Source organism: Athene noctua, chromosome 4, assembly GCF_965140245.1.
Source record: "Athene noctua chromosome 4, bAthNoc1.hap1.1, whole genome shotgun sequence".
NCBI classification, from domain to species: domain Eukaryota; kingdom Metazoa; phylum Chordata; class Aves; order Strigiformes; family Strigidae; genus Athene; species Athene noctua.
Genome location: NC_134040.1, coordinates 30,740,428 through 30,754,550, shown reverse-complemented (window position 1 = coordinate 30,754,550; position 14,123 = coordinate 30,740,428). Strand labels below are relative to the sequence as shown.

At 38.0% G+C, this 14,123-nt stretch overlaps 1 protein-coding gene across 19 annotated transcripts in view; it reads right to left on the bottom strand.

The window, feature by feature from the left end:
* FIP1L1 (factor interacting with PAPOLA and CPSF1) overlaps positions 1-14,123 on the bottom strand; it is a 46,244-nt gene that overhangs the window by 2,481 nt on the left and 29,640 nt on the right. For 13 of the 19 annotated variants that reach the window (XM_074904821.1, XM_074904808.1, XM_074904812.1 and 10 more), the window contains 2 exons: positions 12,511-12,566; positions 6,567-6,786 (listed from right to left, as the gene is read on the bottom strand). In XM_074904821.1, coding sequence (XP_074760922.1) covers positions 6,567-6,786; positions 12,511-12,566 — 276 coding nt within the window. Of the gene's footprint in view, positions 1-3,418; positions 3,424-6,562; positions 6,787-12,510; positions 12,567-14,123 lie in introns of all 19 variants that reach the window. The other 6 variants (XM_074904823.1, XM_074904824.1, XM_074904817.1 and 3 more) reach the window with 4 other exon arrangements.

Below are 14,123 nucleotides of genomic sequence, written 5' to 3'. Positions count from 1 at the left end.
TGCCAAAAGGAGCTAAAGCTCTTCACCTTACACACTAGACTTCTGTGGTTAATACAATTTTGAAAGAGGACTGTGCAATAAAAATGGAAGTAAAATAAGAATACAGCAGTGCCACATTAAGTGGGAGTTATCAAGCAGTTAGCCTAAACTGGTATCTAGCTGCAAATGAAATACAATCCTACATAAACTTTAGTAATGTTTTCAGATCAGTGTGTGTAATGCTCAATATTTATCAGCATGCTTTTTGACTACTGCACTATTTGGGTAAATTACATTAAATACAGTTGATCTATTTCCTCACATCAGCTTCAAGAAAGAAAAAGCTAGGTACAAAGAAACTAACGGTAAAATATACTCAACGTTTTGGATTGCTTTTAAAATTAATTTCTCTCCTGTGCCAATGCCGTCTCTGCTTTCACTCTTCTCTTGTATTACCATGAGTGCTACTCTACCACAATGCTGGTAAAAATCCCTAAATATTAAAGGCTTTACTTAAGAACACATTTTCATATTTTAACTTGATGAAAAGGGCAGTTCTAAGAGTTTAGTGAAATTTTAATAAAAGACAAGAGCAGTATCTTTAGTTAGCCAATACCACTCAAATGCTACATTAGCATAGCTTAAAAAGGCATGCTCATTTTATGATTTCTCTACCAAGAAAATCCTACCCAGATACAGTTGCCAGTATCATTTAACAAGGAGACTTCAACACAAATGAACTTACTTTAACTATCTATTTATCACATGAACTCTAGTTTGGAAGATCCCTAACAAACCCTAAAGAAAGGCACAGTGTGACCAGGCTTTCTGTGGCAGTAATTAAAACAGTAACAGTTTAGATACTATTAAGCTGACAAAAGTCAAGTGTTTCATGCTTTCCATCTTTGCCAACACTTACTACAGTAAGACAGTCTCTTCCTGAGGCTCCTGACAGCAGCAGAACAGATCAGACAGCTCACACAAGGAAAACAGCTCAAGCCTAAAGAGATTTCTCATGTCCTAGAGCAGTGAGAATTTAGACTGAAACAATTTAATCTGCTGTAACTTGGATCCTGTGGCCATTTCCCAAGTGAAGACATTACAGTAGTGATCATTACAGCTATGCATGAAAACTCAAGAGCGAGAAGTGGGAATGCCTGAAGCAACAGCACTAGTCTTTCTATGAAACTCTGCGTATTATTAGAGTAAATTTCAAAAATTACCAATTTAAGACATGTAGAGAAACATCAAATACCCTCCAAAAAATCCTGTTTTTAAGGGACATTAAAAATACACATCAAAATCAGGAAAACTACAGCTATTACTAAAGAACTCAGTTATGATTTGTCACTGAGTAATATGATTGCACCAATTAGTACCTGTATTGTTATAAAATCTTATAACATTTATAAGATTTCATAATGCACTTATAACTCCTCTCAGATCTGTAAGCTGATCAAATCCTGCAAAGTACATTTGTGACAGATCGCAGAATGGTTGAGGTTGAAAGGCATGTCTGGAGGTCATCTGGTCCAAACCCCTGCTCAAGAAGAGCCACCAGGACCACCAGTTGCCCAGGACCATGTTCAGATGGCCTCTGGGTATCTCCAAGGGTAGAGACTCCACAACATCTCTAGCCAACCTGTGCCAGCGCTCAGTGACCCTCACAGGCATCATGCTGCTATCACTTAACTGCTGTCCCTCTCTTAAAGCAAAAAGAAAGTTCAACTGCATTAAACAATTCTTTTAAAGACTATGTTGTCTCTCCCAGAAGAAAACCCTACAACTGAGACAGATCAACTTAAAAAAAGGAAGGCAGTACAGCCACAAAACATGAATTCTGATCATACCTTTCCACAGCCAGCTTAAGGCACCCTAAAGGTTATAGTGTGAAAATAAATTCGCTTGCTCCACTGAGATGTCCAAAACCCAGACAGGTAAACTAAAGCAGTTGGGAGTGGAGGGGAAGGGAGAAAATAAGTTCTAAATCTTACAGTGCTGAAACCTCAAGTCCTATGCCTTTAACCTGTTTGTATCTGTATCATTCACCATTGTTTTACCCTCAAGTTTCTACTTTACTAGCAGTGGAAGGAAGGAGGTGCAGGGGAGACATTTACAATCCAAGTAACTTTCTATTTAGCACTTCTCACAAGAAACTAGCTCAAGGCTTCAGGGAGAGAGGTAAAACCAATCAGAAGAGTTTTCTTATTAAATGTCACAGAAAGATGAAGGTTGATACCAACTGCTATTTTCTAGGACAAGTCATACTGAAGAGGAGACTAGCCTAGCTTACATAGCAGTTTTGTAGTTCAGAATGCCAGTCTCCCATTTGATCTATGAAGTGTGTCTTAACTTGGTGTGCAATAAAGCAGCACCATAAAGACAACCTGTGCCTGGTGAAGTCTAGTTATAACGCTCAGTTTTAGAATATAAAACAAATGTATGATGTTAAAAATGAAATTAAAATTAGATTCTGAAATCTACCAAAAGTTGTAACTAAAGATAGAGTCTGATTTGAACAACAAAATTGTTATCAGACATGGATTCCTGTACCAACACACCTTTAAAATGACACTAGTCATCACAGTTTTAGGATCCTTACATTTCTGCAGGCTTACAGGGATAGAAAAAGGTAGAATCAATTCAACTGCAGATTACTGCCAATATCCAATATTACTTCCCAAAACTAACATTTTGATGATCAGTATCTAATTGAAAAAGTTAAAATTTAAATGTCTAACACTGCCTTCTGATGAGCTTCTAATTTCATAAGAAATTAGATGGCTCCTTGTATACTTATGGCTTGGTTTCAAAGCTGAGATCCAAAACCTTTAATGTTAACTCACAGTCTGCATTTGCTCTGTTACACAACTATTTTAAAACACTCTAGAAAACACTAAAAATATTATTGATATTCCTTTTTAAACCTTATTTTGGCAAGCCACTAAGGAACCATGACAGCTTGTAAGTGTGTCTGAAAACAAACATTTCTATAAGCAAAGCAAAAAAATCAGTTTGCCAAGTCCAGAATGCTGGGAGCTTTCAGAAACAGGAACAGATGCCATGTACCCAATGTTACACAAGTGATCTCCTCCCCATTTTGTAACTGGGCTTACGTTACAGTTATCAAAGCCTTCCAGGGACAGCCTTGAGAGCACGACAACCTTTGACCTGTGGAAGAGGACCTATAGTTACCTACGCCCTCCTGTCAAAGAAGTTCAATCCATAAAAATCTTTGTTTTCTACACCTTCGGTTACTTTTTTGAAACAGACTACAAGCTATTAACTTCGCACATCATGATATCTCACTTTGGTAAAGATGTCCAACTTCTGGTATCTGTATTCAAAAACTGTTCCAAGTATTAAAAAACCCTTCAATAAAGAATCACAGAAGCATTTAGGCTGGAAAGGACTTTGTGTGGGCTAACACAAGTGAGACCCCACCTGCAGTACTCTCTCCAGCTCTGGGGCCCCTGACATAAGAAGGACATGGACCGGCTCAAGTGGGTCCAGAGGGGGCCACAAAGATGATCAGGGGGCTGGAGCACCTCCTTATGAGAACAGGCAGAGAGAGTTGGGGTTGTTCAGCCTGGAGGCTCCCAGGGAGACCTTATAGTGGCCTTCCAGTACTTAAAGGGGAACTACAGGAGATAGGGAGAGACTCTTGATCAGGGAGTATAGTGATAGGATGAGGGGTAATGATTTTAAACTGAAAGAGGGCAGATTTAGATTAGATACAAGGAAGAAATTCTTTAATGTGAGGGTCGTGAGACACTGGAACAGGTCGCCCAAAGAGGTTGTGGCTGCTCCCTCCCTGGCAGTGCTCAAGACCAGGTTGGACGGGGCTTTGAGCAACCTGGTCTAGTGGAAGGTGTCCCTGCCCAAGGCAGGGAGTTGGAGCTAGATGGTCTTTAAGGTCCCTTCCAACCCAAACCATTCTATGATTCTATGAACGCCCTCTGAAAACAGGGATAACTCAGAAGTCTGCTCAGGTTGCTCAGGGCTTTGTTTAGTCAAGTCTTGAGTATTTCAAAGGCTGGAGATTCTACAACCTCCCTCTGCAACTTGTCTTACCACCTGATCACTCTTGGTGATTATTTACACACAGACACCCCACCCCCCCCCCCTATCTAATTGGAATTTCCCTTGCTGTGACTTTTAAACTATTGCCCCTTACCCTTTCTCTGTGCAGCCTGAAAAACAGCCTGGTGCTATCTTCTCTATAATCACCCATCAGGTAGTTGAAAATAGCCTTTAAGAACCCTACTCATCCTTCTCCTTTTACAGCTAAATAAACTCCATCCCCTCAGCCCTGCTAACCACCTTATCAGACCTCCACTGGACTCTCCAGTCTGTCAATGTTTTTTCCTATCTAGGATCCCAAAACCAGGCACAGTACTTCATATGTTGTATCAAGTACCAAATAAGAGGGAAATAACATCATTCTCCACCTGCGGGCTACACTCTAACACAGCTCAATGCATTTTGACCTTTATTGCACATTGAGTGACAAGTCCCATTCAATTTGTTGCCCACCAGGACACCAAGTCCTGTCCTGTAAAGCTGCTTTGTCGCCAAACAGATCCTCATCTGCTCTGCTGCATGGGATTATTGGGTTCCAAGACCTCAGAAACACAGTTGCTGGGTTTTGGTTTTGTTTTTCAAATTGCTGAGGAAGAACCATGAAATGGTAAAGCATCAATCAAATTCCAAAGTTTACATCTTTAGTGGTAACTAATTGACATGAAACTATCAAAACAAAAAAAAGACAGTCTTTGCAGAAGGGACAACAGTACAAAGAGATTGGCATTTTCTCAAAGGGGCAGAGTAAGATATGTTGTAAAAATATATGTAATTTCATCTGAGGATAGCAGAGCAAAGGTAGAAAAGAATATAAAAGAAAGCTGAAGGTTCATTTTTAAACCACATTTTGGTTATACTAATAAAATAAAAATAATTCCCATTTTCTTACAATTTTAAGAAATATTATAGCACAAATGTAGGCTATTTATCTGGAAAAGAACAGTTAAAAACATTGAAAGCAGTAATTACTGAGCAGTAAAAAGCTAAAGATGGTGCTTACTCCAAACTGCACCACAGTGTCACTTTAACAGAATTTAAACAAAGGGAATTTAAATAGAAGTAATGCATCTGTGCTGCCTCTAAAATACTTCACATTCTCTTTCTCATAGCTTGTTTCATTTTATTTTCTTAAGTGCATAGAATTGAAAATAAACCTTCTTAAAAAACATTATGTCTGCATGTTCTGTCTTAAGCCTCTCCCACCTTACTGGTGACTGCCAAACCAACTTACACTATTTAAGGGCCTCCCATTTTCTTACACAGCCATGTGGCAACAGCTTTGCTACAGATGGTGGATAATTTAGTCACATAAAAAAGTTGAGGCCTGCTCTTCCCCCTCCTTTACAGATAACTCTGGCAGCAGCACAGAGATTTCTCAAGGCCTGGAAGCTATTAAGGTTCATTTCAAGCACCCTTGAATGACCAGGCTTCTTTCTGGCCTTCAATCAAGCTGTCTGAGAAACAGATGTTTAGATTGGTCTTGAGTTCTCAGAAACTGACCCTGGAACATAACACATGCACACAGGAGAGGACATCACCACATCAACATACACGGAAAATCCTCTATCTTGCACTCAGTTTGGGTCTTCAGCTAACAATCATCAAGTGAAAAATGTCATCTCTCAACTGAAGTAATGTTGATTGCGGGTGCTTTCATTCCCCACAGTGTAAAACTACTGGTAAAAACAATCCACCTAATAATGAACATATATATTCTGCAAAAATTGAAACTTAACAAAAAACACTGAGAGAAGCATCAGGACATTTACCCTAAAATACTTACCAAATAATAAGCAAAGTAAATTCAGATAAATCTGGCAAGCCAATAGAGATCTGCTGCATGGAGTCATAGTGAGCTCACTATTAAATGCTTTGTACTTGTGCACATGAACCAAAGAATAGTTGCAGCTTTTTTGGTTTTTTTTTGGTTTTGTTTTTGTTTTTTTTTTTTTTTTTTAAATAAATTAGAGTTGAAAGCTGAATAAAGTTATCTGCCATTTTCATCATCTGCCTAAAAACGAAATAAGTTCTTGGCCTTGAAATCATAGTTTTTAAAAAAAAAGAGATAGGACAGATTATTATCCAGCTAGTGCAAATGACCAAACTAGCCATTTTAGCAGCTAATAACACCATTAATTAAGGTCAAATGTTGCACCACATTGCTCTTAGCATCGAGATGACGATTCATTTAGTATTTCTATAGATTCTTCTAGAATTATTGTCAAAGAGAGCTGGATATCTCACTCATACACAGGGCTTAAATCACACTCAACCTCTAAAGCACTATGACCAGTTTGGACGTACACCATCATTTTTACACTTCTGTTTTACACTTAGAAATATAGTTATAGTTTCCAAGAAAAAAGGGGGAAGGGGAGGAAGCCACACCCTCTAGCTCTTTGGAATATACAGCTGAATACTAAATTTTAATGTTGAAGTATGCTATTTAACACAGACACGGGGTTTTGAGCAGAGTTACAGCATGCTTAAGACATTTCACTAACCTGTTGAACACACTTGGAGTTGGACTGTGATCTCGGTCCCTTTCCCTGTCTCTGGTACGTTCTCGATCTCTGTCTCGGTCCCGGTCCCGATCCCGATCTCGGGATCGCTCTCTCTCACGTTCTCTCTCCTTCTCTCTTCGTGCATAATAATCCCACTGTTTGCTGGTGTCCATAAGACTAGACCATGAAGGAGCAGAACCTGCAAGGTGCGGAAAGGTGACTAAAGAAAGAGACGCAGGTATTAGAAAGAACAAAATCAAGATAACATATGAAAACTATAGTGCTACTTATGCATGAAAACACAGATGTTTGTCAGCCTCCTCCAGTGACATTTTTCAGTCTTCCCCTTTCATATAAAAGTTAATTCTGAGCAAACTCTGCATTTCCATGATGCTAATAGAGGCCTCTGACACTCATTTAAATAGTTATATTCTGTATACTACACAGAACCAGGATATACACCACAAAAACTGTCTAAATCCTTTTGAGAAAAAAGAAAAATACATTGTGCAAAGATTTGCTGAAAGAATCTTATTTTATGTGGTCAAATAGCTTTGTTTTGGGGGAACAATCAGAAAACAAAACTGCCTTTGAAATTCAGTGGCTCTGAAAATATAGTTTGGAAAAACAAGGAAAAAGGACACTTCCAACTTTATATTTAGATGTTACTATTTTTATGCTTTGTCATTTAAAATATAATGTTAGTTACAAAGCTCTCGTTCACTAATTTATATTCTATACTGTGCTTTGCCATACTTTTCTGAATACAGATGTAACAGCAGCTTTCGAAATAAATTCCATAAATTCATCTGGGACAAGAAATAATGCTCTTACACTTTATAAGATACCATTTCTAATGAATACTCAGCACAACCATTATTACCACCAAAATATAATCGTTTCAGAAAATTAAGCATATTATCTTAATCTAAAAGATAATATGCTTAAGAAGTTAAGATGGAAGTCACAACACCAACTCTCAACCTTTTTAGGTAACCAGCAATGGGAAGAGAGAAGGGACATGCTTCTGCATTTTCTGCCAACTCCAATGCAATAAATAACTACTACTCTTAGTGCCCCAATTGTTCTGTCCTGCCCTCCCTCTCCAGAAGTCCTGTGAGTGTATCCTGTGAATAAAAATAAGGGCTGTGGTATTTAACTGGAAACAGCACTCTCTAGTGGACTTACAGTACAGAGGTCTTCCCACTTTCTGCTTATCTGCTTTGCTAGCCAATGATAACATAGCCTCCAATAAAGCGTTTGTTTTGAGCTCCACTTCATTATCTATGAGAACAATATTCACTTGACTCCATGGTCAAAGAGACATTAACAGTATAATTAACATAAATATCAACTGAACAATATAAAGTGCATTACTGATACTGTATTTAGTACTGTCAAGTTATAAAATCAGTGGCTTCTCCTGACAGATATGTTCAGACTGTCTTGCCTACAATGTCCGGAGTATGCCTGCCCCAGAAAGCTTTGGCAGAAGCTTAAGAAAGCAGTTTGCCAAGTGTCCAAAGGAGGAATACAAAAGACCTTTTGAGCAGGCAGCGGAGCAGGAAAAAATACTTCTTTGTTAAAATACATTTGCAATGAAAAGCATTATAATTCTTTAAAAAAGCATTTATATGAGGTTTTGCCTCTAACAAATGCTTGACAATGTTTCACTTCAGGGCTACAGAAAAAAAATGAGGAGTTAACAGAAAAAAAAATACCCTAATACAATAGTATGTTGTTTATTATACTGCCAAAACCTGAAATTCTTCTAAGGAAAGCAGCCAGAAATAGCAAAAAAACAGCTGGACTTTAAAGACTGCTAATTTCCTTGACTTGCCACTATGTCAACAACATACGTATGGTCTATGAGACACTGGCTGCCAGAATATTCTCATCCAAAGTGTAAACTTAACTTTAAACATATATTACAAAACAATTATTAATGGTAGTCTAAACTTTTACAATAAGTTTTGGTTACTCCCTCACATCTGCACTAATTCTCATCAGACAGCAGTATGCAGTTTCCACTCCAATAACCTGAGATAAACCAATTATTTGATACTCTGCACATTCTTACACCTAGATTTTCACCATTAATTATTCACAACACAAAGAAGCTTACTTTCTAATATGAACCGCTGTTCTGACTTTACTATTTAGAATGAAGTAATTTGTCACTTTTAATATTTCTACATGGATTATTCCAATAATTTCTACAAAAAGAAAGACAGACACTTTCAAAGTTTAGCTCTTATTTTATTTTTGAATCAGGAAAGAGGGAGCTTTGATTAATCCATAGTTTTAGAGAATTAAGTTCTCTTTTGGAGATGGTTAAAAAATTTAAAGCTGCATGGTGTCACACTATAAGGCAAATTATTAATACATCTTTGTATTTGTCAAAAAATACTGACTCTCAAGCTGTTTCTGTAATGCTAAATTGCTTGCAAGTTCTTAAGATATAAAGAACATCTAGAGCACAGAACACAGAAAAAGCAAACAAGCATGCAAGTCTCTTCCCTGGCAGACCAAACACAGTGCCCTATATTGACAGCTCAATAAAACTGAAAGATCTGATGGCAAAGGTAGCACTAAATTGTAAAAGGATTTAGGAGCAAATTGAAGAAACTCTACTGATGCAGTGGAAGAGCATAAAGACAAAATAGATGATCTCGAATCTACAAGTTAAGAATATTATTTTACTATGCAACCTTCCTAATGGGCTTGCAGTGGGAAACATGACTGACCACTAGGTAAAAGACACCAAAGCATGAGATTAGCAATTTGAATAGGCAGCAGAAAGACTAGAGCCTTAATCAAGATTGGTGTTTTCTGCAATGCATTCCATATATTCATCCTCCCCCGCAATTTTGACAAAGCCATGAAACATACAGACTGGCAAAGAAGACAACAGGTTGGAGATTCAGTGCTGTTATCCAAAGCAACTATTAAATAAATATACTCAGCAATTCTTAATTTAATGATCATCTGTAACCTACTGCATTGCTGAGCAATCTACCTAAGTTCTGATGCACAGAGAGCACTGGTAAAATACTGGCCAGGGACTACATTGTGAAAGTAAGGTGCTGGGCAGGAAAGCATCCTTCACTAGGAGATGAACAGCGATAAAATGCCACTGTGTCTCTACAGATCCAAAAATCTGTATGACAGGCACAGTTTAGAGAAAGACAATTTGCTTTGTGTAGCAAATATGAAAGCTTCTGCCACAACAGGGATGCCAAATACACTAGAAAGATGAGAACAGACTGGGAAGATGGGAGCAGACTGTACTCCTTGGTCTCCATAACCATACAAAGGCAAACAATTTTTTAACACTACTGAAGAAGTTCAAATTCAATGTTGGCATGATCACAATGCCAGTCATCTTTTGAGTACTGGTACTGCAACAACAGAAGCATGCCATCACCATCAAAGGTCAACATAAAACTTGTATTTTTGTGTCCCTGACAATACTTGACAAAATAGCAAATTCTAATAAAAGAGATTCTGAAGTAATAAACATTCTAAATTGGAGACTACATATTGGATGCAGTGTACATACTAATGGCTGTAAGACTGCTTTCCTTATGATACTCTGCACAGTTTTAGATGTTGAAGCCTCAACAAAATAGCAACTTTGGTATCTTTGTTGTCTGCCTCAGCTTTGCCTTTTTGCTAAAACTTCAGCAAATACGGTTTGATTATTGCTAAAAAAGTAGGTAGTGCAAAGCAGCTGTTTGCCAACATCAAGACTGTTGGAGAATGGCTTGCAGAACAAGGCCATGGGTCTGTGCAGGAGCTGATTACAGCCATCTGAGGTAAACAAAGGAAAAAACCCAGGGCATAGTTATGCTTACAAAGGACTATTATGCTAACAAAGAGAGAAACTGAGGTACAGAGTGGCCTTGATTATAATGGAAAACAACCTTTGGGAAGGAAACAAGCCAGAGGAAGGAGTATGTTGTGACATATCTGAAATGACACAAGGGGCTGGGGTATTATCATGTAGCCTTTTGGATGTATCCAATAGATTTATGATTAGTGTGCATAATTATAGTTAGTGCTTATATAAGGTGTGATTTCTTTCAATAAAGTTGAAGCTTGCTCTATCATTCACATTGAATCGGCTCCTTGCTTCCTCCGTCCTCCGCACAAGACTTCTTGAAAAGTAACAAGCTTCCATGCATAAAAGGAAACACTTGATAACTGATGAGGAACCTTTCAATGTCAGTGAAGTACCACTTCAACCTCAAGAAATGACAAGCCATTCAAAAATGACATATTGTATATCCTCTCTAAAAACTCAGTAACATTTGGGAGACACATTATCTGCACATTTGATCTGTGCTGAACATTATGTATCCCCAGAACTGGACAGAACTTTCCCTACAATTTCTCCTCTCAGCAGCTCGGGTCCAACGGAACAAAGAGAAGACAGAAAAAGTCAGCTGGAAGAAAAGGCACTAGGCGTGAGAGGCTGGATGGCAGATGCACTGAAGGCAGAAGCAGTGACTGGCAACACTCCAGGTCCTGCACCCGGGTCAGGGCAATCTTCGTGTCAAGACAGACTGGGTGATGATTGAGAGCAGCCCTGCAGAGAAGGACTTGGGGATACTGGTGGATGAAAAAATTAAATATGAGCTGACAATGTGAGTTTGCAGCCCTGAAAGACAGTCGTATCCTGGGCTCCATAAAGAGAAGTGTGGCCAGCAGGTTGAAGGAAGTGATTCTCCCTCTGTGTGCTCTTGTGAGACTTGAGTACTGCATCCAGCTCTCAGGCCGCCAGTGTAAGAAAGGCATGTTAGAGAACCTCCAGAGGAGGGCCATGAAAAAATCATCGGAGAGCTGGAAGGTACATCTCTCCTAGGTTTTTCAGCCTGGAGAAGGCTCTGGGGAGACACTATTGTGGCCTTTCAATACTTAAAAGAGGCTTATACAAAAGCTTAAGAGAGACTTTTTACCAGGGCCTGTAGTGACAGGACAGGGGGCAACATTTTAAACTGAAAAAGGGTAGGTTTAGATTGGACATAGGGAAGAAATTCCTCATGATGAGTGTGGTGAGACACTGGAACAGGTTGCCCAGAGAAGTGGTGAATGCCCCCTCCCTGGAAGTGTTCAAGGCCAGGTTGGACAGGGCTTTGAGCAATCTGATCTAGTAAGAGATGTCCCTACCCAGAGCAGAGTGGTGGGACTAGATTATCTTTAAAATTCCCTTTCAATCCAAACCATTCTGTGATTCTGTGTTTGTTTTATCTTCCCAATTTGGGCTGGGTCAGGAAGAAGCTGACATCTTAGTATTGCTATCACCCTTTTCGCTTGTGAAGCAGAGATGTGCTAGGTAACAGTACTAAACTCACTGTAGGTTCGGTGGACATCCATTTCATTGCACATATTGAAACTTCTATTTTGGTTTATTCTTATTGTAAAACCAGAAAGTGATGTTTTTCAGCTTCAGAATTTTTCCATAACATTAACCAAAAAAAAGAAAAACTGACTTTGCAACAGGATAGCTCAAGATTATAGTATCTTAGGCAGTTTTTCAAAGGAGAGGCAGATCACTCAGGATTTCTCAATGACTGGTGTTGCTGGTTGAAATTCTGATGATCTCTTGACAGTACTTGTTCTCCTGCTTCTAAACCCTGCCAGTTTTTGGAAAATTCTCCCTGACTTGTGGTCCATATTGCAGTGTATTATTTTTCAAAAACACAGTTCTGCAAAAGCAGCATGGAAAGCTATCCAGCACACAAATAAGTAAGCAAAACAACAGTATTTACCAACAGCTGTTAAATTTGCAACAGCATGTATTCTGTTCACAATGGTAGGCAATGAGCTTTCACAATGAATTACTGAAAGGATCTGTTTAGTCTCTTAGCTAAAAACCTGGTAAGTACATCAAACTGATATAGCACTAGTCAAAATTCTCAAAGCCAGCAAGGACACTCACCACTGCCATATGAAAATGCACGAACAGAACGACCATCATAGCCAGAAGAATGTCCACTGTTGAAAAGAAAATACATGTAAAAATCCAGTTTTACCATCAAAGCTACCTCCATCAAGAAATATATACTTTAAATACTATTCTTTTGAATTCTTCCCACTATACAGACTAAAACAAAGCGTTCATTATAAATGGATTTAAGTCTTCCATTTTGAGCATTACTAATTAAGGAAGCTGCCTATCAACACAAATATGTATATTTCATGTTTTACTACAGGAGGCAAAAATAGCATTCTCTCTTCTTAAAATTTAAACCAAAAAGTATCCCTATCAAAGCTGTTCCTTTGTATTTTCAATCAACTTTCTATTTCAAATGTTTCTTGTATCATAAGGTGTTTCTGCATAGATAATGAACTTAATCTCCAACTGCTTGGAAGTGCTTCATTTATGAATGAAGCCATTCTCACTCTTTCTAAGTAGATACGTGAGCATATCTAAGAACAGGTGGACTTCAAATGTGTAGTTCTATAAAAAAAAATTAAATTAGCCACACATTTTCTAGGCTGACTTCTTTCAGTGGTGGCCAACTCCAGTAGGTAAAAAGCAGAAAGGTTAAAAAGGACAGGATTACAGGACATAATTCATACATACATAATTCTTTCATGACTTTTAGCACTTCCTATATAACTAGAATGAATTACCTTTGCAGTATTTAACCTAAGTGTTATTTCTGTTCTTGAAGCCACTTTAACATTAAAATAAAGTTTTGGGCTAGCTTAGTTTAAAAACAAAACCAATAATAATGAAAGGCCAATGCAACACCTTTACATTTACAAGTATAAGATTTAGTTCTTAGGTTCCACAATAAACTCATTTTTTTCACATTGTATTTGAGAAACTACATAAACATTCACTACAAGTAAATGCAATGACCACTGCCTGACAGTCAGAAGCAGCAGTCACTCACAGCAACTGTCAGTATGAAAAAATAAATTTACTTTCATGTACATCAAATGCATCCAGTTAGGGATTTTTCCTGAATTAAATTAGATGAGGATTTTCTCAGAGCTTTACCTTCATCATCCTGTAGTGTATGTGTTAACAGAATTTTCAATTTCAAAGGAACAGATGCGTGCACCTTCCTTCAGTGAAATCCAAAGGACTGACAAGAGGCTTGCACCATCTTTTTAAATAACCTTTGCATATGACCTGGTTTTGGCCTCCAGCAAAATATAAATACTTTCAAAGGACTGTGTTGGACAACTTTTTTTATTTCCTTTGAGATATATATCTATAAAAATATATGTATGCATACACATATACAAAAAAGGTATTGAAAAAATACTTGTTAGGTCTATTAAAGCTGAAGACAGAACAAACACAGTAGAAACACAGATTTGTATTCCTTGGAACCTGGCATTTCCTATAGCTTATGAGGGCTTGAATCTGTGGTCAAATTGTTTATTTGCATGTATAGAAAAGGATATGGTAGCTGACAAGTATACGGTTCACTTAAATATGCCTTCAAACTACTAAAGAATACTTAAACAATCATTGCCTTGACTTTGTTCGTAAGTCTTGGCATTGATATAGTGTCATAACTCAAACTAATAAGT